Below are 25617 nucleotides of genomic sequence, written 5' to 3'. Positions count from 1 at the left end.
CAGAGCCCTATGTACATTTTAGAATTCCAAACTTTCCTTCAGAATCACCTTAATCCAAAACCCCACAACACTGAGCACTAAGAGCCCTGGGCCAGCTGTTGATGACTGCCTCAAATGTTGTATTTGGTTCTAAAGAACAGTGGGATTATGGGTATAAATCTCTCTCTCTCTCTCTCTCTCTCTCTCTCTTTTTCATTTTAAGTAAACTCTATGCCACACACAGGCTCAAACTCATGACCTCAAGATCAAGAGTCACATGCTCTTCCAACTGAGCCAGCCAGGCGCCCTTGTCTCCTTATGCTTAAACAAAAACACTCAAACCCTCACCTCACCTCCACCATAGTTTCAGTTCCCGCCAGACTCTTATGAAAACTTTCAGTTCCTGATAGACTGTCATACTGAAAAAGAGGGATGCCTGGGTGGCTCAGTAGTTGAGCGCCTGCCTCCGGCCCAGCATGTGATCCTGGAGTCCTGGGATCGAGTCCCACATCGGGCTCCCTGCATGGAGCCTGCTTCTCCCTCTGCCTATGTCTCTGCCTCTCTTGTGTCTCTTATGAATAAATAAATAAAATCTTTAAAAAAAAACTGAAAAAGAAATACCATCAGCTCTTCAAGTTGGAGGGAGAATTCAACATAAAAAAGAAAGATGCTCATAATAAGGAACTTAAACTCAATACACCTAAAACCAAACTCCTGGACTTCCCACACAGTACACCTGCTCCTCTTGTGCCCCCTAGAACACAACTCCGTCCTCCAGCCATGCAGACCAATGGCCCGGGGGTGGTGCTCGCCTCCTCTCACTCTCCCATTTCACAGCCTGCTCAGTGATCCAGAACCTGATGTGGGCACTCTCTCCATGGTGAAGCTGCCAGTTTCTTTTTTTCTTTTTTTTTTTTTTTTTAAGATTTTATTTATTTATTCATGAGAGACATAGAGAGAGAGGCAGAGACACAGGCAGAGGGAGAAGCAGGCTCCCCGCAGGGAGCCCGACGTGGGACTCAATCCTGAGTCTCCAGGATCAGCCCTGGGCCGAAGTCGGTGCTAAACCGCTAAGCCACCAGGGCTGCCCAAGCTGCCAGTTTCTAGCTTGGATTCCTACAATAGTCTGCTCACTGTCTTTGCTACTTTAGTTTGCTTCCTTATACTGATTCTCAGTCTAGCACAAGGATCCTTTCAACTTGAAAAGCCAGATCATGTCACTCTTCTGCGCAAAATCCCCCACAGACTCCCAGCTCATTCAGAATAAAAGGCCAAGTTCTTACAGGTCCTACCCAATCTGCAAACGCCATTTAACCTTTCTAACCAAGATCCTCCTCTGCTCTAACTGCCTCACACCAATCGCTCTGCACGCCACACCTGCTCCTGGAACATATCCAGTCTTTCCAGGCCAGGGTACTTGCTCTGCTGTTCCCTCTGCCGGGTGCTCCTCCCCAAGGTTCAAAGGACTTGCCCCTGATCTTCCTTCAGGTCTTTGCTCTAAGTCAACAAGTATTTATCATCTGCCTTTTCAGTTTGCGGTCCAAGGGGGAGAGAACCCAATCAACAGATGCTTAAAATACAGTGAGTTTCAGGCCACATTTGGGGAAGTGTAGGGCATTATAGGGTCAAAAAGGAGGATTAGACTGTTGGAAAGAATTTCCAGGGACGCCTGGGTGGCTCAGTGGTTGAACACCTCTCTTCGGCCCAGGGCAGGGCGTGATCCTAGAGTCCCAGGATCGAGTCCCACATGGGGCTCCCTGCATAGAGCCTGCTTCTCTCTCTGCCTGTGTCTCTGCCTCTCTCTCTCTCTCTCTGTCTTCATGAATAAATAAATAAAATCTTTAAAAAAATAAAAATAAATTAAAAAAATAATTTCCAACAAAAGATGGAAATTCTTTTAAAAATAAGAACGCTGTGGCACCCTATGTCCCAGGGTGGCATATCCAACATCCTATCCCACCCAAGGAGTTATTTTTTTTAAGATTTTAAAAAAGATTTTATTTATTTATTTGACAGAGAAAGAGAGAGCACAAGCAGGGGGAGCAGTAGGCAGAGGGAGAGGGAGAAGCAGGCTCCCTACCGAGTAGGGAGCCCAATGTGGGGCTCTATTCCAGGACCCTGAGATCATAACCTGAGCTGAAGGCAGATGCTCAACCCCCGAGCCACCTAGGTGCCCCTACTTGTTTATTTTAAAGAGAGAGAGTGTGTGTGTGTGTGTGTGTGTGTGGAGGGGGAGGGGGAGAATCTCAAGCAAACTCACCACTGAGCGTGGAGCCTGATGTGGGCCTTGATCTCATGACCCTAAGATCATGACCTGAGCCAAAATCAGGAGTTGGACACTTAACTGACTGAGCCACTCAGGCATCCCATCATCCAAGGAGTTCTTATGTTTTTGTTTTAATTGTGATTCTACATAAATGTGTCCGTTGCTGCCTTGAAAGGTAACATAAAATGATAGAACATTTACGTATCAAAAGTGATAAACCAGGAATCAACTAAAACAATGCTAACTCAATTAAAAATTTGTAAAGCAATTTAAAATTATTTTGTAGTGTTTTGTATACTTTTTATACTGAATTTAAGTATCTTTAAAACTTTACCAAACAATATACTCATATTATGCCAATTTTCCTCTAATTATTGTCAACATGGATATAATGTTTCGTGAAATTGTAACTGGGTAGATCTACATACTTTTTAAAGTCTGTCCCTTTTCATGGCCTATCTCTTCATTTGCACATACACCTTCATCCTATGGGCTGTGTGGCTTTCCCACACGCTTTCATTCTTCCTACTTTTCTGGTTTTGTCTGCAGTTTTCTTCCTCCAAACAGCATTGGTTCAAATAAGCCATCACATGGAAGCTTGCTTCATAGGCTCAAGATCACAAAATCAGCATCTCTCATCAGTTTCCCTCAGTATCTTCCACCTCCTTCTTCTTCCTCCTTTTGCCTCCAGTTCCTAGAGGTTTGTTGTTTTTGTTGGGGTTTTTTGTTGTTGTTGTTGTTGTTGTTGTTGTTGTTGTTATTTCTTCTCCCTCCCTTTTTTTTAAAGATTTTTTTTTTAAGATTTTATTTATTTATTCATGAGACACACACACACACAGAGGCAGAGACAAGGCAGAGGGAGAAGCTGGCTCAAGGAGCCCGATGCGGGACTCCATCCCAGGACTCTAGAATCACGCCCTGGGCCGAAGGCAGGCGCCAAACCACTGAGCCACCCAGGGATCCCTCCCCCTCCTTTTTTTTTTTTTTTAAACCAGGAGTAGATGACATAAGCAACTTTCTGTTTATGTTCCTAAAGATGATGGAGCTTTGCCTGTGTGCCCTCGCCCTGGGCCAACCTACTCTTCAGCCACCTTCCTCTCCCGCCAGGCCCAGAGGAAGCAGGAATCCCAAAACAGAACCCCCTTCAGGTTCACAAAAAAACAATGGCTAATAGCTAATATGTATGAAGTCCTGACATTCTGCATATACTCTGTAATTTGGTCTCCCTCACACCACCAGGACACAGGCACAAATGCAAAAACACCAGGCTCCGGACAAGCAAACATCTTGTGCACAGTGACTTGGGTATCAGCTGGTGGAACAATTGTTTTTTTCCTATCAAGGGTAAAAATTTTCTTTTTGAGGAACTTGATACTGCACATTTTCAAAGAAAATCACATAAGAAAACAAAAATGGTATCTTCCTTCATCCTAGAAATAAATAAGAAGGGCATGACATTGCTTTTTAAATCACGACACTTGGCACTTCAGCACTAGCATTCCAAATGAACAGAAAAGGGGGAAAAAAAACCTTTTACTATATGTTTTAGGTTTCTTTGGTTGGGATTCTCCCTATATGTTAATTGATGTTCCTTCTTTCAAATCATATTTCCCAAACAGTTAACACCAGGAAAAAATATAAGCCTAGTGGCTGCTCTCTTGTCTTCCATGCAGGCATTCCCGGGATCTTGGCTTGCTAGAAAAATCTGCTGACATTTTTCCTTTTCTACTTGTTTGTTTCTTAAGGAATAATAGTAAACTTTCAAACATCCACATCTTGGTGAGTCTTCTACTTTATTGCTTGGATGTTCCTTTGGTGCTGGTAAGGCCATGGTCTGCTTTTTGCTTTGTTTTATTTTTTTGAACGGTTGTTAATTTTTTAGGTCACCTGCTGCTGGTGAAGTTGCCTGGGTAGTCTGTGTTGCTGAAACTAAACTCCAACCGCCACACAACACTGGTCAGGGGAGCTGACGGGGTGACAAAGCGGTGAGCAAAATTATACCCATCACAAAAATTCATTAGGAATTGCTGATTTGCAGAATACTGATGGTATTTGGCCCTTGTCTTCAAGGGAAGGTAATAGGGTTACTTTCAGAATGGCTCCTTTCCCAGTCTCCTTGGTTTTGCTATGGGGTGAGCCCCATCCACTCTCGTTTGAGTGGAATGCTCAGTGAAGCTCCTCAGAATTAGGTCCCAGGATGAGTCAACTCGTGTCACTGATGAACACAGGAGTGAGATTCTCAGCAACATAAAGGAACTGCCTCCTTCCTTCTGCTCCCTTGCCACCTCCATCATCCCCCCGACCCAGGACCATGCTTCTTTTTGTCTCAGCAGCCACTTGAGGACAGCAGAGTCTACAGGATTCTTCCCTGGTCTCTGGGTTTTCTTCCTAAGAAAGGCCTTTCTCTAACTGGTCCCAAAGTTTCGTCTCCTCAAATTCAAGCTAACTTTGGACTGAAATGCCTGGGGTTTATTCTCCTTCCCCTACACCAGCCCCACCACAGAAGTTGTTATGGCTCTGCCTTCTAGAAAACCAGAACCTGCCCTTGTCTCCTCCTTCTATCCTTTTCAGTTTGTCCAAAATATCCATCCAAGTTATTCTGGTTGAGTCTCAGCACCTTCATTGAGTCTCAGTGCCTCTTTGCTACTATAAAGTTGGCATCTGGGCGACCACAATGGCAGGTGCCACTGTTGGGGAATCCATCAGCCTTACGTAGGAGCTTCCAACACCAGCTGCTACTTCCTGTTTGAAAGCTCAAGCCCCGAGTAGACCCACCAGTAAGTCAGTTTCCAGACAGAGGGACTTTTCTAGTTCTCAGTTCATTTGCACAACAGAGATGACACTAAACCCCCCTGGGCGCACAGGCTCCTCCCAGGCCAGGCAACTCTGCCAATCACCTGGCTCCTCCCCTGGCTCTTGCTGATGATTCAACTGTGGGTTACGCACCTGCCCCATAGGATTGTGCTCCAGTCTACACTCCACCAGGACAGCCTCCCAGGATTGAACAGTGTTTTTTAATACCTCAGTCTTTCGTGTACTGTACTCAACAATTTTTGTCATGGTTGAGTATCACCTACACTATTAATTGTCTTTGATCAGCTCAGTTTTTATCTTTAAATTTAATTCACTTTTGTGTTGTCCTAAATCATATCACTTTCAAGATTCAGGATTTGAGGTGCCAATTATATATTATCAAATACACATTAACTAAACACATAATTATGAGAACTGAGTCCATCTGTGTCAACATAATACAACCATTTGTTCCAGGAAATCCTTGCCCAGGAAAGTAATACACCAATAAATAACTTTACTGTTTGCTTCAGGAAATTTCTGCAAATGACTTTTTTCAGGAAAACAGTGTGCCCACCTGAGAAAAACATTAGAAAGCGGGGATCCCTGGGTGGCTCAGCGGTTTAGCGCCTGCCTTTGGCCCAGGGTGCGATCCTGGGGTCCTGGGATCGAGTCCCACATCAGGCTCCCGGCATGGAGCCTGTTTCTCCCTCCTCCTGTGTCTCTGCCTCTCTCCCTCTCTGGGTCTCTCATGAATAAATAAAATCTTAAAAAAAAAAAAAAAAAAAAAAAAAACATTAGAAAGCAGTTTACTCCTGCATATCCTCACCTCGCTGTGTCCTCCCATCCCAAGTCCAGCCCTGGTCCATTCTTCAGACAGACCCATCTTTGACCTCTTGAGCCCAGACCTCAAAACCCTGTAAATATTCTTCCTTGAGCTCTGTGTCCTGACTCACAACTAAAACTGTCAGAAGAGTGTTCTCTTCCAATAAACACCTTTGCTTGCTCAACATTTGTTATGATCTTTTAGGAGCTGACCATTGGCATTATGAAACTTTAAAATGTTCACCCGTGGACCACCTAAAATCATCTCATTCACTATAAAGAGTGCACAGAATACGAGTTGACCAAGATTCCATCTAAAAAACGGTAAGAGAGCAGTTCCTCTAGCACTTCGTGCTCGGCCACTCCCTGGCCTTCTCTTCCCCTTCCTATTTCCAACTCCTCACTTCATCCTCACCACCAAGGCCCTTTGTGCACCTAAGACCCCTGCTCTGTATGACCCTGAAGGCAGGACCCAAACAAGGAGCAACAGCAATGACCCACAGTGAGCAGATCATAGGATAAGGAGAGATATTAAGTGATAAGTAGCCTCTGTGGTTTGAAAAGATTGTTAACTGAAAACACAATAATGGACAATTCGTGGAGTCAGTTATTACACTGGCCTCTGTAGCAAAATTTCAAGTAAATTGGGAAATCATCACCCCAATACAGAGCAGTATCATGCCCAGATGGATGCCCACATGCTATGATTTCAGAGTTCCAAGAAGGCTCCTCTGCTGCAAATTTCTTGCTTTTTTTCCATTTTCCCCACAATTCACAGGTGCTATACAATTTTAACTTTAGCTTTTTAACTTTAAGGACTACCTTTCTGTGTCCTGTGTATCTGGGGACATATGACAATAACAACCACTGATATTTATTGATCATTTTCTTAGTCAGTTCAGGCTCTGTAATCAAAGTACCACTGACTGAGGGGTTTAAACAACTGCTGGTCCTCATAATCCTGGAGGCTTGAAGTCTAAGATCAAGATGCTGCAGATCTGTGTCTGGTGAGGACTCTCTTCCTGGTTTGCTGATGGTCATTTGCTCCCGCTGTCCTCACTTGCTGGAGAGAGAAAGAGCAATCTCACATCTCGGCTTCTAAGGACACTAATCTCATTCACGAGTGCCCCACCATTATGACTTAATTACCTCCCCCAAAGCTTCACCTCCAAATGCTATCACATTAGAGATTAAGCTTCAATGTATGAACTTCGGGAGACATAAACAGTTAGTCCAGAGCAATCACTTACTATGGCTAAAATCTGTTTCAAGGTGTCTGTGTGCACCTACCTCTTCTGATTCTTAAAGATTCCTGTGAATGGGTAAAGGGGGAATTATTTCCCACAATTTAGAGATGAGGAAACTGAGGCTTGACAGGTTGAACCACTTGCCCAAGGTTACACAGACCCATGTTACCACTTTCCTGGCATCACCATGAATGGATTCACAATGTAAAAGCAGCATTCAGGGCACCTGGGTGGCTCAGTGGCTGAGCATCTGCCTTTGGCTCAGGTCATGATCCTGGGGGCCTGGGATGGAGTCCTGCATCAGGCTCCCCGGAGGGAGCCCGCTTCTCCCTCTGCCTATGTCTTTGCCTCTCTCTCTGTGTCTTTCACGAATAAATAAATAAAATCGTTTTAAAAAATAAAATAGGGGATCCCTGAGTGGCTCAGCGGTTTGGCGCCTGCCTTCGGCCTGGGGCATGATCCTGGAGTTCCAGGATTGGGTCCCGCGTCAGGGTCCATGCATGGAGCCTGCTTCTCCCTCTTCCTGTGTCTCTGCCTCTCTCTCTCTCTCTCTCTCTCTCCCTCTCCCTCTCTGTATCTCTCATGAATAAATAAATAAAATATTTTTAAAAAATAAAATAAATTAATTTAAGGATATTTGCAATTCTAAGGTACAGAAATTTAGGACAAAAAGGAAGACAAGAGCTACTCAACATGTTATCAGTGAATTGGTGACTCATTGTCCACATGACCACTAATTTCTCACAACGGCTTCACACAGTAAGAATCATCAGCCTCATTTCTTCAGATTAGGATGCTGACAAGCACAAAGGCTAACATACAGCTAGAAGTTTCTGTATCAAGAATTCGAAATCAGCTTTGTCCTGCTTCAGAGGCTGTGCTCAGCACCATAAAGCTCCCAGGTCAGTCCTACCTTACCTCTACATGGAAGAGAAAGCATAGACTGAGTCAGCAATTTATGTGCCTCTACATTATGCCACATGCTGCCTCCAGGAAGCTGAAACTGCCTTGTTTAGGACTAGGGAAGCATGTTTACATACAATGAAACCTAATTCACTTGGAACACAACATGGATTTTAGCTTTAGTTTGATTTCTTTTTTTTGAGAACAATAGAGCAGAGGCTTTCGAATTTCTTTGAACTTGACCCACCGAATACAATGAATATGTCACACCCTCATATACACAAACACACATGTGTCACACACGTGTGTAACAAAGTTTCACAGAATAATACTCACACGTGAGAAGCACACTGACATTTGAGACTCTAGTCCAGTCTTTCTATTCTTTCTTATTTTTTTCTTTTGTCCGTGGTCTTACTTAATGATTCTTTTTTTGTTTGTTTGTTTGTTTATCGTGGTAAAACATGAGATCTACCCTCAAAACAAATTAAGCACACGATACAGTGGTAACTCTAGATGCCATGCTGTTCAACAGGGGCCCGAATACATCTGTCTTGTGCAACTGAAGCTGTATACTCCTTGAACACCTCCCCATTTCTCCTTCGGGTCAGCCCCTGCAACTACCCTTCTACTCCTGCTCTGAGTTTACCTATTTTAGATATCTCAGAGAGGTGGGGTCCTGCCTGGAAAGCCGTACAGTGACCCCTCAAAAAACGACAAAGAGATCTTTTCCTTTTTTTTTTGATGCTGGTCATGACTCATTCTATTGATGTCAGTTGCTTCCTCAGTTTGTAATGCACCGCAAGAGGACTTGAATTTTTTTTTTTTTGTCGTTTTATATTACTCAGAGGACTTGTGAAATAGATGAGAAGAAATGGGGGGAAGGGGGTTAAAAATGAATTATTGACGGCAACTCAGTGGAAATATTAACACTCATGCATTTTTAATTCTTGACAAGAGGAAGGTGCTTATAAACGCTGGTTATTTTCCGTACAGGCTGATCAAAGTGGTGACATCCCAGATTTGCTCCACTAAGCAGACATTTTAAAGTCCAAAGGAAGCCAGAACTCAAAGGTCAGTTCATCTTGGGTGTCTCCCATGCTGCTCCTCAGCCGCGCGGCCACCGGGACAGGCCTCCCTGCCTCCGAGGCCGTCAGCATCCGCCAGGTGGCGGTACCGAGCAGGCGCCGCCGGGCCGGGCCTCTGCAGGCTGCCAGGCAGGTGGAGCTCCGCCCAGAGAGGATTTCGAAACCCCGGTTCCCCAGCAATTGACGCGAACTTGGCCTGCAAGTTGACTCAACGCTCCTGGCGCGTTTCTGCCTTTTCCTGGAACGTCCCAGGATTTTAGCCGCATTCTTGAGGACAGGCTAGCATTTAACATTGCTCATATGCTCGGCTGTCTTCCTGTGGCAGTACAGATGAACCGCTGCTCTGTGAAGCCAGAGCCATCAGAATGTCGGTGTTTATCAATAATCTGCGATGGTAGATGCCATTTATCTTTTTTTAATTTTTATTTATTTATGATAGTCACAGAGAGAGAGAGAGAGGCAGAGACACAGGCAGAGGGAGAAGCAGGCTCCATGCACCAGGAGCCCGACGTGGGATTCGATCCTGGGTCTCCAGGTCGCGCCCTGGGTCAAAGGCAGGCGCCAAACCGCTGCGCCACCCAGGGATCCCGGTATATGCTATTTAGCTTGCATTTCTTGCCTCTTCCTTGTAGCATTCGAGAAGCACCGTAGGTCCTCACGTCTTTTCACTTGCTAACAATTTCTATTTCTCTTAGTTGTTCCACATAAAGTCACTGGAAATATTTAATGGACATTTTAGTTCTTATTATCCAACTGAAAAGGATGGTCTTCTCGAATACACATTGGCAAGCCACTTTCTCTGAAAAAAAAAACTAATAGCTGGTATGTACTTTTTGCAAGGTAGGAGCAGTCTTTTGAAACAACCCCATGTATGAGAGATTTTATTTTGTTTTAAGACTTTATTTATTTATTCATGGGAGACAAAGAGAGAGAGGGGGTCAGAGACACAGGCAGAGGGAGAGAAGCAGGCTCCATGCAGGGAGCCCGACGTAGGACTCGATCCCGGGTCTCCAGGATCACTCCCTGAGCCAAGGCAAGCGCTTAACCGCTGAGCCACCTGCTCTGCTCTGTAGGAGAGATTTTAAAAATTCTCAAGTGATGCTTGTTTACAAGACTTGTTTATATTTACTTGGAGGCCTTATTTTTACAATATTTTTGGTGTAAGAGAAGATATTTATGAATGATTTTACTTTGCTACTTATTATATTCTTATATCGTTTGAATTTTTATGAATACATTTTACTTTTACAAATAAAGATGCTTTTGTTATTAAAATGCTATGTGACTATGAGGAAAAAACAGACTTTAGTATGGCATTACTCAGAAAGCTATTACCAGTAAATCAGTTGAAGGCACGCACAATTTAAGTGCAGTATAGATTAATCCTGACCGTGGATTGCTGATTTAGGAAATGATATTTCTGAATTTAGGTCATGTCTACCATATTCCTGTCTACTCTTAAGTATCCTTGTTAAAGTGGAAAGAACATCAAGTCGGTCATTATTCTAAATGTAAAACAATTAGTAAGAAACTGGTAGTAGCGTGGTCAGTTGTTAAAAACAACAAAATCAATATCTCTAATACTTTACTGTCCTTCAAGCTCTGCAGTAAGCCACGTGCATGCGGTGGTCCATAGGTTTAGAGCAGGAGAAGCACTTTCATTTACATAAGCCCATTTTGTACTTGTACAATGTATATGGGCATCTCAACGTCCTAAGATCTAAAATTCTGCACGTAAGGTCCTTTATCTAATAAGTTACAGAGCCAGGAAGGACCAACCATGTGATTCTGAGTTCAAAGCTACTTGCCTTTCATTTTTGTGGGCTTGAAGGCTATGCCCACAAATGCTCCCCACATGAGGAAGAGGAAGTTATTTTAGTAAGCATTTGAAGCTTTGCTCTTTCTTGCTTTTCCTTTATCTGCATGAGGGGAGTGAGCCAGGAGGCAGGACAGGAATGATTCAAAAGATCACTGTGTGTGCCAATCATCCTCACACCCAGCATCAGAACTGGGTTCTTGGTGACACCCTTGGGGTAGGCTGCACAGGTCCTAGTGATGCTGAATCATGATGCTACGTTGGTTTGTGACATTGTATACCACCTCTCCAACTGCAGCTCCCTGAGGCACGACCACGTGTTTACAGAGCTGCTAAGTGTGTGTTGATCACCTTCAGAGTGCTCGGGGCTCACGTAGGGCTGGGGACATGGAATTGAGCACAGCAGATAGGCTCCCTGCCCACCCAGAGTTTGAAGTCTAGCAGGGGAGACGGACATTAACAAACAAGCACACAAACAAACATATAAACAAGTCACTAACTCTACTGTGAGACAAAAAGTGAAAGCTTTATGACAGATAACAACAGAATAAGGCATCATTTAAATGGGATGAGGGGTGTGTCAGGATGTTTCTCTCAAGGAGCATTATTTCAACTGAGACCAAAACAATGAGTTGGGATTTATCAGGAAAGATTATGGTAAGTGTTCCAAGAAGACAGACTGCCCTATACAAAAGCCCTGAGGTAGGAAAATGCTCTGTTTATTGGAGGACCCAAAGCTCATATGGCCCCGGGCCCAGTGAGCCAAGGGGAGGTGATGGGAGATGCTCCAGCATTGGAACCTTGTTGTCCATATGAGGAATTGTGTGATTTATCCTAACAACAGTGGCAAACCATTGATGAGTTTTAAGTAGAGAAAAGACATAATCAGATTTAAGTCTTTATATTTCTATTTTATTTTTTTTAAGCTTTCTTTATTTGAGAGGGAAGGGAGGAGAGGCAGGTTCCAAGCTAAGCTCAGACCCTGAAGCGGGGCTGGATCCCATGACCCTGAGATCATGACCTGAGCCGAACTCAACAGTGGGACGCTTCACCAACTGTACCACCCAGGTGCCCCCCGATTTATGTTTTTAAAAGATGCCACTGGTGGCTTTGACTCAATGAGAATGGAGTGAGGGTCTTGGACTAGCCATGAGGCTCCTGCAGGGGTGCAGGGGCAGATGACAGACCTCTGTGGGGGTGGGGGAGGGAGGTAAAGGGAAAGAGGAACACCTCAGCTGGGAATCAAATAGTGTGGAAGGAATGTGCACTTGTGAGGGACAAGCTCGTGGGGGACGTGGGGACGTTGAAGTGGAGAAGTCAAGGAGGCACTCAGCTTTGAGAGTCCCTTGTTGAAGGGCACCTGGGTGGCTCAGTAGTTGAGTGTCTGCCTTCGACTCAGGCCGTGATCCTGGGGTCCTGGGTCCTGGGATTGAGGCCCACATCAGGCTCTGGGTGAGGAGTCTGCTTCTCCCTCTGCCTATGTCTCTGTGTCTCTCATAAATAAGTTAATAAAATCTTTTTAAAAATAGTGCCTTGTCTAAAAGAGAAGATTAGGCTGAGTTACAGCTTTGGGAGGTGCCATCCCTGAGATGGTACTGAAACCCAGTGAAATCTTCTTGGGAGAAAGAGCTCCAGTGAAAGAGAGAAAGGCCCAGAACTCAGCCCAAGGATACTTGTATGTTAAATAGTGGTTAAAGGAGCTGGAGAAGGGGCCAGCAGGGCAGTGGGAGGCAAACCAGGAGAGCGTTCTGAGGATGCAGCGGCAGATGCTGCCAAATGCTGTGGAGGGTCCATCAAGGTGAGGACCGTGACCTCTGTCTTAGAAATGCAATCAATGGTAGTTCAGAGGAGAGCAGCACATTTTAGAAATGTAATTTGAACTAGAAGGAGCTGCCATTCTTCTTTACTTTCAAGGAGGGCCTTTTAGCCATATAGCTCTAAAACTCGCCTGACTAGAATATTTTATTTCTGAGCAGTCAGATTTCTGGGCTTTCTGTAGCAGCTAGATTGGTACGAGTTGTCAGTACTACCTTTTTTTCCCTCCTAACTTTTAATTATGAAAAATTTCAAGCATACAGAAAAGTTAGAATTATGCAGTGAACACTTGTGTATCTATCAGTTAGATTCTACAGTTAATATTTTCCTATACCTGCATGTGTCTACCCATCTATCCATTGAATCATCCTTCCATCCATCCACCAACCCATATTATTTTTTGGATGCATTTTATTTTATTTTGTTTTATTTTATTTTATTTTTGGATGCATTTTAAAGTAACTTTTAGGGTCAGCCTCGGTGGCTCAGCGGTTTAGCGCCACCTTCAGCCCAGGGCCTGATCCTGGAGACCCAGGATCAAGTCCCACGCCGGGCTCCCTGCATGGAGCCTGCTTCTCCCTCTGCCTGTGTCTCTCTGCGCCCTGCCCCCCCTCCCCCCGCCGTGTCTCTCATGAATAAATAAATAAAAATCTTTAAAAAAAAAAACAACAAAGTAAGCTTTAGGCATCAGAACATTTCACAACCAAACACTCTAGTCTCTATATCATTAATAACAGTTCAGGGATCCCTGGGTGGCGCAGTGGTTTGGTGCCTGCCTTTGGCCCAGGGCACGATCCTGGAGACCCGGGATTGAATCCCACATCAGGCTCCTGGTGCATGGAGCCTGCTTCTCCCTCTGCCTATGTCTCTGCCCCTCTCTCTCTCTCTCTCTCTCTCTGTGACTATCATAAATAAATAAAAATTAAAAAAAAAAAGAAAGAAAATAACAGTTCAATACCTGTTATGGTTTGATTTCCTTTGAAGTTTTATAAGAATGAAACTTTAAATCCTTTTTTAAAAATTTTATTGATTTATTTGAGACAGAGTAAACAAGAGAGAGAGAGCCCAAAAGCAAGGGCAGAGAGAGAGGAAGAGGGAGAAACAGACTTCCTTACTGAGTGGGGGAGCCTGACAACGGGGCTCAATCCCAGGACCCTGAGATGGTGACCTGAGCCGAAGGCAAGTGATTAACCAACTGAGCCAAACTGAGCCAAAACTTTAAATCTTAAGTGTACCAGTGGATGCCTTTTGACGAACGCATAACCTTGTGCATCCATGCTATTAAGTTAGGAACATTACATCACCTCACAACTTCTGTCCCTGCTGCTTTTTCTTTCAGAAAGTGCAGATAACCTAGGTAAGGAATCCCGATGCTGGGCTCATGGTAAAAACACAGCAAGTGTTCCTTCCCTTCTCCCTGCTGCCAGGGAACTTTGCCGCTGCTCATATACATTCAGCCACGTTTTCACCAAGATGGGAACAGACACGGACCTCTTCCTAAAAGTGCTTTCATAAACATTTCACAATCAACCCTTTGTACAGAAGGACAATGGTGTCCAGTGAACCAAGCCCAACCCAGGAAATCATAATTCCTCACTCAGAAGCCTGCCCTGCTGGTGCTGAGCAAGCTCATGTCATAGCCCTCCTGTTTGTAAAACAGGAACAATACCTATCTATATCATACAGGTGTGAAAATTACCTTGGTATTTTAATATAGGAACTAATATAGCCCTGGGAGAACAGGTAAAAATACCCCAATGCCAGATAGTAAGCATCATGGCTAAGCTGCCACATTTGCACTGTTTGCCCCATCGGTGCCCTGTCCTCACTTCATGGCTAGAGTGAGAAGGGGCCGAATCAGGGACATACTGGGTGCGGGGTTGCACCTGCTTAGATCTGACACCAGAATGAGGACTAGAGTTACCAACTTTGTCTTATCAGTTCAAATATCTGTTGTTAACAACTCCTGAAAGAGACTATGGGGTGACTTTAGTTGTTTATTTTATTTATAACTGAGCTTCAGGGTGGTCATACATGAGACTGATTTGTTGGAATGAGTAGAGTTTCTCAATTGCTGGTTTTAAGGAACCCAGAGATGTAAGTTGAGGTGACAATAGATTTTAAGATTTTTTTTTAAGATTTGTTTGTTTATTTGAGAGAGAAAGAGAGTGAGTTAGAGAGAGAGAGAGAGCACGCACCAAACAGGGGGGAGGAGCAGAGGGAGAGGGAGAAGCAGGATCCCTGCTGAGCAGGGAGTCCAATACGGGACTCCATCTCAGGACCCTGAGATCATGACCTGAGCCAAAGCAGAGGCTTAACCAACTGAGTCACCCAAGGGCCCCAGTTTTTAAGATTTAGTTGAAATTTTCATGAACCTTGCTCCCAAGCTCTATGATTAGCCTAATGATCTCCCCAGAGTTACTCATTAGTTATTGAGATTATACAGGCTCGTGTTTACTTCTGGTTTCAAAGCCCTGGTTCTCCTGAACTCATATCTCTCTTGGGGTCCACTTCCTCTGCCACCATCTTTTTTTCCTGTTCTGGGCCAACCTAGTCATGGAATTCAGCCTGTTTTCTTTAATTTCCCCAATGACGACTTTCCAAAGCAAAGCCCTGTGGAATCCCATCTCTCTCTCTTTCACCTCTCCCTTCTACTCTCAAGTAGACTCTCAAATTCCCCTTGATGGTTAGATTTGGATTGGTTTAGCTGTGACTTTACTTCCATGTGTTCTTCCATCCATAGTCCCAGGGTCTTACTTTCCACCCATAAGTGGATAATCACAATATTTTCTAAATAAAGGTAGTTCTCTATGAGGATCTGTGGTGCAAATTCCTTAATGTATGTATAGCTGAGTCTTAAAAAAAAAAAAAAAGATTTCATTTATTTATTCATGAGAGACACAGAGAGAGAGATTGGGGCAGAGACACAGACAGAGGGAAAAGCAGGCTCCATGCAGGGAGCCCGATGTGGAACTCAATGCCGGGACCCCAGGATCACCCCCTGGGCCGAAGGCAGGTGCTAAACCGCTGAGCCACCCAGGTGTCCCTGTATAGCTGAGTTTTGACTGACCACCCCTGCACACTCAAAAAAATCTGCATAACTCTTAACTCCACCAGAACTTAACTATTAGTAGCCTACTGCTGACTAGAAGCCTTACCGATAACATAAACAGTTGATTAACACAGTTTTTGTATGTTGTATGTACTATATACTGAATTCATACAATAAAGTACGCTAGAGAAAGGGAAGTGTTATTAGAAAAATCGTAAGCATGAGAAAATACATTTGTGGTACTGTGCTGTCTTTATCAAGAGAAAAAGTGTATGTGTGTACAAGTGGACTCATGCAGTTCAAACTGGTGTTGGTCAAAGGTCAACTGGATACACACATGCACATACATAATACATGTAAGTTTATATGTGAGTCATATGCATGTACAGAACATACAGCATGTAGAAATATATAGATAATTACTTGAATGTGTGTAACTAAGTATATAATACATATCACATGCACATACATATGAACACCTGATTATAGTTTATGATGACTTTCATCTGCAAAAATCTAAACCACCTTCACCATGGAGGTGGTGAAGTCTTCAGCTCCTGCTTCATGCTCTTGGATTCTCATCTTATTTCTGCCTTGCCATGAATCCTCCTCTAGGACTGAAATGGATCCCACCCAGTTTGTGCTGTTTAGTATAGAAAACGAGAGACTGGAAATATCTGTTCAGTTACTCAGTTTGTTCAATCACACATTCACTCAACATACGATAATCGAGCACCTACAATGGAGGGCCATTAGATCCCGTAGAAGAGGAGAAATGAGTAAAGAAGGGAGGGGTCCGTGTCCCTGTAAACTTAAAATCCAGCTGGGTGTGCAACACTTAGCACACATGAGCCAAAACATCCTCAAACGCACAATTCTCATCAGAAGAACAGCAAATTAGAGCAGAAAGCTGAAGCCTTGCAGTGTACACCAACGCTGCTGTTTCAGCAGAATGAGCAGGAGGAAAAAAACCACTGTGGTCAAAAGAAACTGCTGGCTTATGGATTTTTTTTTAATTACAATTTGCATGCTCTTCTAACAGCGTTAGTTCTGCTTAGATGGCAGAGTGGCTTTCATGAAAGTATGAGCTCAGCCTTGTCTTATGCCTGTTTAAAAAAAAAAAAAAAAGAGGTCAGGTAAAATGACTGTAGTAACAGCACCAAGCTAGTTGAAAACCACAGTGTCTTTCAGATGAGACAGAAAAACCGCACACTGGAAATTTTTTTGCTTGCTAAAACCCCCTTGTCTCAGAAGCACACACATAGGCAATTTCCTCTTTTCTTCTTAGGAGTGTCCTCAAGGAAAACAGCTTTCGAAATCTAGGTGTTAGAGCAGTAGAGCAGTTTAGCAACCTCGGTGAATTTTGATTGAGCAGCAAGTGCTCCCTGAGTATTAAGGGAGCACGTGCTTAGGAAGTACTTGGAGCTGGTCAGTGTCTGGATAAGTCACACGTGCTCAAAGAGAAGTCGTTCTGATTTACCCAGGTCTGTACAAACTCAGAAGTCCGAGGTACTAGGAATCTATTCCCACTAATATCAATATATTATGCTCTGGGTTGTTGCTTTCTTTTCTGCCAGTTTGGTTTTCGATTGTGGCCAAAGTTGGAAGCTGTAGAACTGAGATGGGGTAAAGGAAGAGCAGATGTATCTACATGGCTATATTTGGGAAGAGGGACTTAATCCTTATGTAGCTCTTCCAAATCTCTTCATATAGTACTGCAATTTATAACTGAACTCTACACTGAATATTCTCATCATTGAAAACATTTTAAACCACTTTGGAACAGAAATGAGTAACGTCTGAATACATTTTCAAAAACCCATGCCATCTATACTGGAGAATATCTACATAAAAGCTAAACAACTTCATCAATGTTCATTAGATATCAAAGTGGACCCAAGTTCAGAAAACAGAAGGACTCTCATTCTATATGCTGATCAACATGGCCTATGTGTGGTTTTGATTATTTTTAAAATCAAAAGCATTTTTCATGTGTGCATGGAGGAATTTACATAGGAATTTCATGAAGAAGAGGAAATATTAAGATAGTGAAGGGTGATATCTGTGTATGCAGAGGAATGATATGACCACCTATTTCTTGGTGGTAGTGAAATATGTAACTTTTCATTATCGACCCCCCAAAAAAGAGGCAGAGCTAAAAGAAAACAAAAGCATTTCTTTGGGGTCCCAGATTTGCAATTTGGGGAACACAGATTTGGGCAGCAACTCAAATAGTGTCTTCCCAGTGAACAAAAGTCAAGCGTTTTAAAAGAGGAAAGAGAGTGTTTGTGTAAGTGGCTTACAAAGAATTTTGACTGGTGTTGGTCATAGAAAACTAATCTTTGCCCAATATAATTGATTGCTAAAGCTACTACTAAGCAAAATCTTGCTATTGTTGCAAGTTTCAGGTGTTTGTGCTGAGTCCTTGGGATATTTTCAATTTGGCCAGTGCAAAAGTTCATGGTTGCACCGGTGAGGACATGTGTAAGGCTCACCAGCTTTATAGTCCTCCTGGCTCAGTTTGAACATTCCTTGATGCAAGTGATCCCACTTCGTTTCACCTTTCACGCCTAGAGCCTCCACAATGGATTGATGCAGGTTTTCACATTCTACCCAAGTTAGGCCTTTTGTAGGAATTGCTCTCGTTTTCCTTGTACATTCTGTGACAAAATTTAAGATAAAATATTTATTAAAGGAAATACTGATGGTCTTAATTTAACGAGATGAACCTAGCATGCTGGGCATGATATTAAGAGAAATTGCGCATTGTTTCATAAATTTGTAGTTTTCATTCTCATGCTTCATCAAACCATAAAAGAACTGGACGTTCCTGAGGGAAATCCTTACTTCTCATGTGATGCTCCTCCTTATTCTTTTTACTTATTTATATTGTTTAATGAAATCAGGCAATCACATGATGTACTTAAACTTGAAAAATCCCTTAAGCTGATACTTCAAATTCTATCCAGATCTAGTGTTAATTCTCTAAGTTTGCATGAATGCTAGAAAAATCCTCTTCCTGTATGACAGACTTAGTATCATGAACAGCGGGGAGAGGACAGACCGTTGGCCAATGATGTTGAAAATATCAATGGTGACTATCTTAGGGCAATAGGTTCTTAGGTTACTTTTTTTTTTAGATTTTTTAATTTATTCATAACAGACACAGAGAGAAAGAGGCAAAGACACAGGCAGAGGGAGAAGCAGGCTGTCTGCAGGGAGTCCCATGTGGGACTCAATCCTGGAACCCTGGGATCATGCCCTGAGCCAAAGGCAGATGCTCAACCACTGAGCCATCCCTCTCAGGTGACTTTTAATATACTTCTTCAAATGTTAAATAATTATGTGAACTTTAACAGTGATCATGAGTTGTTTATATAATCAGAAAGCAATTTCCATTGTAAAAATACAGTATTGGAAAAATTGGCTTCTAGGTGTAAATAAATAAATTAGATTTTTATTACCTAACTCCCTATGCACAGATAAGTTACAGAAAGAATAAAGACCAAACACACTTTTACACTCTTAGAATGAAATATATAGATTGTCTTCATGAACTTGAGTTAAGCAGAATTTCTTAAAACAAGAGAGAGCATGACTCACAAAGAAAAAGGTTTATAGGGCAGTCGGGGTGGCCCAGCGGTTTAGCACCGCCTTCAGCCCAGGGTGTAATCCTGGAGACCGGGGATCGAGTCCCGCATCGCGCTCCCTGCATGGAGCCTGCTTCTCTCTTTGTCTCTCTCTCTCTCTCTCTCTCTCTGTGTGTGCCTCTCATGAATAAATAAATAAAATCTTTTAAAAAATAATAAAAAAGAAAAAGGTTTATAAATTTGCTTGTAATTTTTAAATGATGCCAAAATTAAAGCTTAGCTTAAAAATCTGGTTAAAAGCAAGTTATGGGATGCCTGGGTGGCTCAGCGGTCAAGCGTCTGCCTTTGGCCTAGGATGTGATCCTAGAGTCCCTGGATCGAGTCCCACATCGGGCTCCCTGCAGAGAGCCTGTTTCTCCCTCTGCCTGTGTCTCTGCCTCTCTCTCTCTCTCTGTGTCTCTCATGAATAAATAAATAAAATCTTTAAAAAGGAAAAAAAGAAAACAAGTCATATGGGGCACCTGAGTGGCTCAGTTAAGCAATTGACTCTTGATTTCTTTGGCTCACATCCCAATCTCTGGGTAATGATGTCAGCTGCATTGGGTTCTGCACTGGGTATGGTGCCTGCTTGGAATTCTATCTCACCCTCTCCCTCTGCCTCCCCCGGGCAGTGTGCCTGCCTGCTCTTTCTTGCTCTCTCATCTCTTTCTCTCTAATTAAAACAAAAACAAAAACAAAAAACTTTCTACACTAGGAGAAAGTATTATAACATGTTTTACAAAGTATCCAAGATATACAAGGAATTAAGATTAATAAGCAATAAAAACAACTCCCCCCAATTTTTGAAAATGGGCAAAAAATATGCACAAGAAACAGAAAAGGAAAATAAAATCACCAAAATTCACAAAAATATGCTCCTCCTCACTATATTGAGAGATACACACATTAAATTAGATCCTCTTTATCTGTCTACAAAATGTTGAATCTGACAATATGAGATGGTGAAAAAATGAAAAATAGGAACTTGCAAAATCTACTAGTGGGAGTGAAAATAAATACAACTACTTTTTAAAAAGATTCTATATATTTATTTGAGAGAAAGAGACAGAACTCATGTGGTGTGGGGCGGGGGGGTAGCAGAAGGAGAGAGACAAGCAAGCTCCACACTGAGCGTGATGCTGGACACAGGGCTTGATCCCAAAAGCCTGAGATCATGACCTGAGCCAAAACCAAGAGTCCAAGGCTCAACCAACTGAGCCGCCTGGGCATCCCTAAATACAACTATTTTGGTGTCAAATTAACAATATCTAGTAAAGAGGTACCTGGGTGGCTCAGCCATGGAGTGTGTGACTCTTGAGGTGCAACTCACAGGGTCATGAGTGCAAATTAAGCAAAGAGATTACTTAAAAAATAAATAAATAAAAAGATAACTGTTTAAAAAACCAAATAAAGAAAAAAAAGCAATACCCAGTAAAACTAAAATTCTACATTCCTTGTGACCTAAAAGTTCCTCCTGTAGAGAAACTTGCAAATATGTGCATAGGAGATAGCTATAAGAAGCTAGGGACAATTTGAAACCCATCAGAGAGGAAATGAAAAATAAAGTTTGTATTCTCAAGAACATTCAAATAGCAATTTAAAAAATGAACTAGGTCTCTATGTATTAATGTTGTTAGAGGGAATAAACCGGGTTGCAGAAATAAACAATATGATACAAATTATCTTAAAATAAAAAGACACTGTATATATTGTTGATGGATACGTATATACATAATAACTCAAGTCATGTACTGGGAAGGAAAGTGAAGTAAGGTAATTGAGGAATTTTATCTGAATATTATATTATTTTTATTAAAATATTTATTTAAAAAATAATAGATAAATAAATAAATAAATAATAAAAATAAAATATTTATAAAGCCGACTACCAGAAGTAAAAGTAATGACTCTCATTCTTGCTTGTCACAGACCCTGACCAGATAAGCAGAATTGCAGTGTCTAAGCTACAGGAAGAGAACCTACAGGGCACCTGTGTGGAGCCACACTTTGGCAGTAAGGGCACTGAGCAGTGGTCAACCTCAATTTCTATTTACAAACATGATGTGGTTAGAACACTACTGAATGCCCAGCAGGAATCTAGATGATGCCTTGCGAAGAGTGCCCACTGTGAAGAGCCATCTCACTCACAGATACCACAAGATACTAATAGTTTCTGAAATACAGACCCATACCATGGGGGTTGGCGGGGGGCAGGGGAGCGGGGCGTACTGCTCTCCAGCCTGAAGAAGATTACATTGAAAGAAGAAATTGAAAACATTTTGAAGAAAAACTCATATTGGACATGGGGTGGGTCAAGTCAGTCTGAAAAATCTCCCTTCCCCTCCAAAAGATTGCCTTTATTTTTTTTTAATTTATCTTTATTGGGGCACCTGAATGGCTCATTGGTTGAGCATCTGCCTTAGGCTCAGGTCATGATCCCAGGGTCCTGGGATCCAGCCCTGCATTGGGCTTCCTGCTTGTACTCTCTCTCTCTCAAATAAATAAATAAAATCTTAAAATATATATTTATCTTTATTTATTTGAGAGAGTGTGAGCAGAGTGGGGGCAGAGGGATAGGGAGAGAGAATCCCTAGCAGACTCTCTGCTGAGTGAGGAGCCCAACCTGAGGCTAGGTCCTGTGACCCTGGGATCACGACGTGAACCAAAATCAAGAGTTGATCATTTACCCAACTGAGCCACCCTGATGCTCCTAAAAGACTGCCTTTAAACATGGGAAACACACGGCCTCTCTTGGCATGAGGAAGGAATAATGTGTTATGAAGAAAAGGGGGCATTTTCTAAGCAAAATTTCCAAAGGTTTTTCTTTTATTTCCGCTGCTGTCTCATGTCAGCTGGCCATGGGATGGGGAACTCTGCCAGAAGGCATCTGACAACCTCTGTCAGTACCTTTGGATGAACACTTGGGATCTGACTGTGTTCACAAAGCAGAGGTTGTCTCCTAAAGACTGCACTTAACCATGCTATTTATTTTTGGAGAAGCAGGAACTAGAAAGCCAAGTGCCTAATGCAAACTCAACAGTAGAATTCATACCCTAAAATGCTTGTGCTTTCATGTATAATGACCGAAACTTCCAATGGTAACTGTTAAGGGTTGGTTTTCTGCTGGAGTACCTGCCCCGTCTGTTTCAGACTCTTCCTCAATATAGTTGCTGTATTTAATTGTATCCTCTGTGCTGGACTTTGGGGAGGCTCTTAGGATCAGTGTTCATCTGTGTGTACACTAAAAAACTAGAAATAGAAAACACAAATCTTTGCCAAATTCTTCAGAGATGAGTATATTTGTATATGGTTTAAAATCAAACGTTATCAAAGCTTTTGATTAAACCAGAAGAGAAGTAATTTATTTAAAAATAAACATTTGTACTTCTGCGGTGCTACTAGGGACCATCTGGGCTTGGTTTGGGTGATTATAACTGGAGCCAGGCACAACAGTGGAAGGGACCCAATTTTGGGCCTTAGCCATTCAGCAGCTGGGAGAGCTTAGGATGTCAAAATGTCACAGCAAGAGCATAACCACCTCTGGGAGCTTTCTGGACCTTGCTTGTGGCAGAGGTGGGGCTTGAGGAGCTGACTTCAGCCTTCTCCCAGTTTTGCGGAAGGAAATGAAGCTCTGAGTTGGTTGACTGCTACTAGCGACTATTTTATTTGTCAATATTCTAAGACTTACTAGGAAGTCTGTGTCATGAAAAAGATTATCTCTCAACCCAAGCTCCAGTGTACACCCCTCCCCCTGCAAGTGAGCCAGTCATCTTCCAAGTCATACCCTCCTCATCCAGGCTTCCCATTGGATCATGCTTCACCAAGTCAGATCTCACTCTTTCTTGAGATCTCACTCTTTCCTCTTGCTTGAGTGAGACAGCTTCAGCAGGATTAATTCAACAAGATTCAGACTTAAGCCTCCTATCTTATTTGATTTGTTCACCAGGTTTCCTCAGAAACCAACTTTGAGACAAAGGTTTGAGTCCAAGGAGTTTATTTTGGGGTGACCCAAGAAAGCGTTATTCAGTGGGTTACCCCTGTCAATACCTGGGGGGTCAGTACCACTGGGGAACTATGGATGGTGGCAGAGAACACACCTCAGTGTCATCCCACCAAAAGAGGGCAAGGAAGTTCAGGGATTTTTCCTCCCATTCAAATGTCAGTAGCTGAGGGCTACATCTGTACTTCTGGCTGAAGCCCCCAAATGGAAAATTGTGGGTTTGGCAGTAAGTTGCTCTGGCATACACTGTGATGGCCAGTACCTAGGGATGGTAGGCAGAACACAGGCAGCATCTGCTAACATCAATAAAAATAACATCCAGGGCTCTTGTTTTAGTGATGCTGGAAAGCTTCTAGGAGAAGTATGCAGTGCCACAGTGAGTATTACCTATGGAAGTCTCCCAAGGTTTCTTATGTTTGGCGTATGAACTGTGCATCAGAGCCCTGCTTTGGCAGTCCCCCTCCCCACCCTATTTCCAGCACATGGACCAGAATTCTCAGGTCTTTCAGGAAATTCAGAGGTCTTTCATGTGTTTTTTACTCTTTCACTAACTCTGAGAATATAGTTCATCATTCATATTAGTGACCCTTCCCCTCCTATGAAAAGGCATGTGAAAAATCACAAAGTATAAAAATATGAAATACTCTTCCCACCCTCAAGGACCATGTAATCCAGTTGGTCAATTACTATGTGTATCATTATTCTTCTTTTCAGGTGGAATAAGGGGTAAAAACTAAAGGGATCAAGTTGCTCAAAAGTCTTTCCACCTGGAAAACCTACAAAAACAGAAATCAGGTTAGCTTGAGATTAGACTTGGAATGCTATAATCAGAGAGTTTGGTCCCTGATTTAAACCTCTGCCAAGTTACTGAAGATGATACTACTTTTAGCATTGTGTTATAGTCAGTGTTTGTCGGACCACAGCTACACTGTCAACTCCTTAAGAACTAGGATAATTTCCATATTAGTTCTCTCTTGCTGCATACCAAATTATCCCCAAATTTAACAGCTTAACACAAGATAGATTTATTATCTTACAGTTTCTGCCAGTCAGGAATATGGGCAACAGTTTACCTGGGTACTCATTCTCTGGGGCTTTCTCAAGGCTCATGTCTCATCTGAAGGCCTGACTGGAGAGGATCTGCTTCCAAGCTGACATGATTGTTGTCAGGATTAAGTTCTTAACACACACTGGTAAACTGGGGCCTTGGCTTCTAGATTGTTGTTGGCTGGAGGCCACACTCAGTTCCATGCCAGATAGGCTTCTCCAACATTGCATTTTGCTTCACCAAAGTGTGCAAACCAAGTGTGCAATAGAAACAGAAGTCAGTCTTTTCTAACCTAATTATAGAAGCGACAGTCCATCACATTTGCCAAATTCTATTGGTGAGAAGCAAGTCACTCAGTCCAGCCCATACTTAAAAGAAGGCGATTACATAAGGCCAAGACCACAAGGAAGCAGGGATCATTGGGGTATAGTAGGTGCTCCTAACGTTTATTATTTTGAACATTTATTGTTCCTAAAACACCAGGACAAGTTGCAAAACTGCATCACAGCAAAAGAACATTGGATTTCAGAGGGAGCTGATCATATAATAGGAGGGTTTGGAGTTGTACATTCTCTTTAGTGGACAAATCCCCTTAAGAACTCCATCATGTACTAATAGCGAGACTGTAAGCTCCTTTATGTGGGTGAGACTGTGTCCTTAATCTCGACATCCTCAACACTTTCCCTGATACGTGAAAGGAACTTGGCAAACACTGAATGAATTGAGGAATGATTTAGTGAATGCCAATGTCTGTCCCTCTCAGGACTTTTTCCTCCCGGGCCAGGCTACGCATTTAACAAAATGTTATGCCACGTTAGAAAGCAGTCATGGGCCATGGGGGAGTTTACTATTGCAGAAAAACCAAACAAATATTTGATTAAATGAATGTCAACAAAATATTCCCTATGTTGGCTCTGGCATTTTTATTTTACAATATCTTTCAAAATACTAATCTGAGAAACCTACAATGTGTACAAATAGAAACCATGCCCAGTAAGATCTGTGCTTACTAATACCTTTGGATTAAGTCTTTGTAGGATGGGCCCTGGAAAGATAGAATTTACAATCTAGTTTTATCTAGAGATTGACTCTAGCAAGGATTTGGATGCTAGATGTACTCTGGGGAGTAGTGTCTCACAGAGATTTCAAGTTGGAA

The 25617-nt window shown here is 42.6% G+C and overlaps 1 protein-coding gene and 1 long non-coding RNA gene across 21 annotated transcripts in view; one reads left to right on the top strand and one right to left on the bottom strand.

The window, feature by feature from the left end:
• Positions 1 to 25617, bottom strand: part of LOC144315452 (uncharacterized) — a 91275-nt gene that overhangs the window by 21327 nt on the left and 44331 nt on the right. For 9 of the 20 annotated variants that reach the window (XR_013381160.1, XR_013381155.1, XR_013381154.1 and 6 more), the window contains 2 exons: positions 18280 to 18444; positions 16776 to 16890 (listed from right to left, as the gene is read on the bottom strand). The exons of 1 other annotated variant lie outside the window; for it this stretch is intronic. Coding sequence is in view for 6 of the 19 variants with exons in the window: in XM_077899982.1 (XP_077756108.1) it covers positions 18403 to 18444 (42 nt within the window). In the remaining 13 variants the exon portion in view is untranslated. Of the gene's footprint in view, positions 1 to 6432; positions 6927 to 9615; positions 9901 to 16775; positions 16891 to 18279; positions 18445 to 22465; positions 22663 to 25617 lie in introns of those variants that run through there. 10 more of the 20 variants (XR_013381156.1, XM_077899985.1, XM_077899988.1 and 7 more) reach the window with 5 other exon arrangements.
• On the top strand, positions 3593 to 10331 carry LOC144315455 (uncharacterized). Its single transcript, XR_013381161.1, has 4 exons — positions 3593 to 4230; positions 6069 to 6187; positions 7761 to 8012; positions 9010 to 10331. It is a non-coding gene; the product is annotated as an uncharacterized LOC144315455 (long non-coding RNA).

The sequence above is a fragment of the Canis aureus genome, chromosome 6 (assembly GCF_053574225.1).
Source record: "Canis aureus isolate CA01 chromosome 6, VMU_Caureus_v.1.0, whole genome shotgun sequence".
Taxonomy (NCBI): Eukaryota; Metazoa; Chordata; class Mammalia; order Carnivora; family Canidae; genus Canis; species Canis aureus.
Note: the sequence above shows the minus strand (reverse complement) of the source record. Positions and strands in the feature narration are given on the sequence as shown.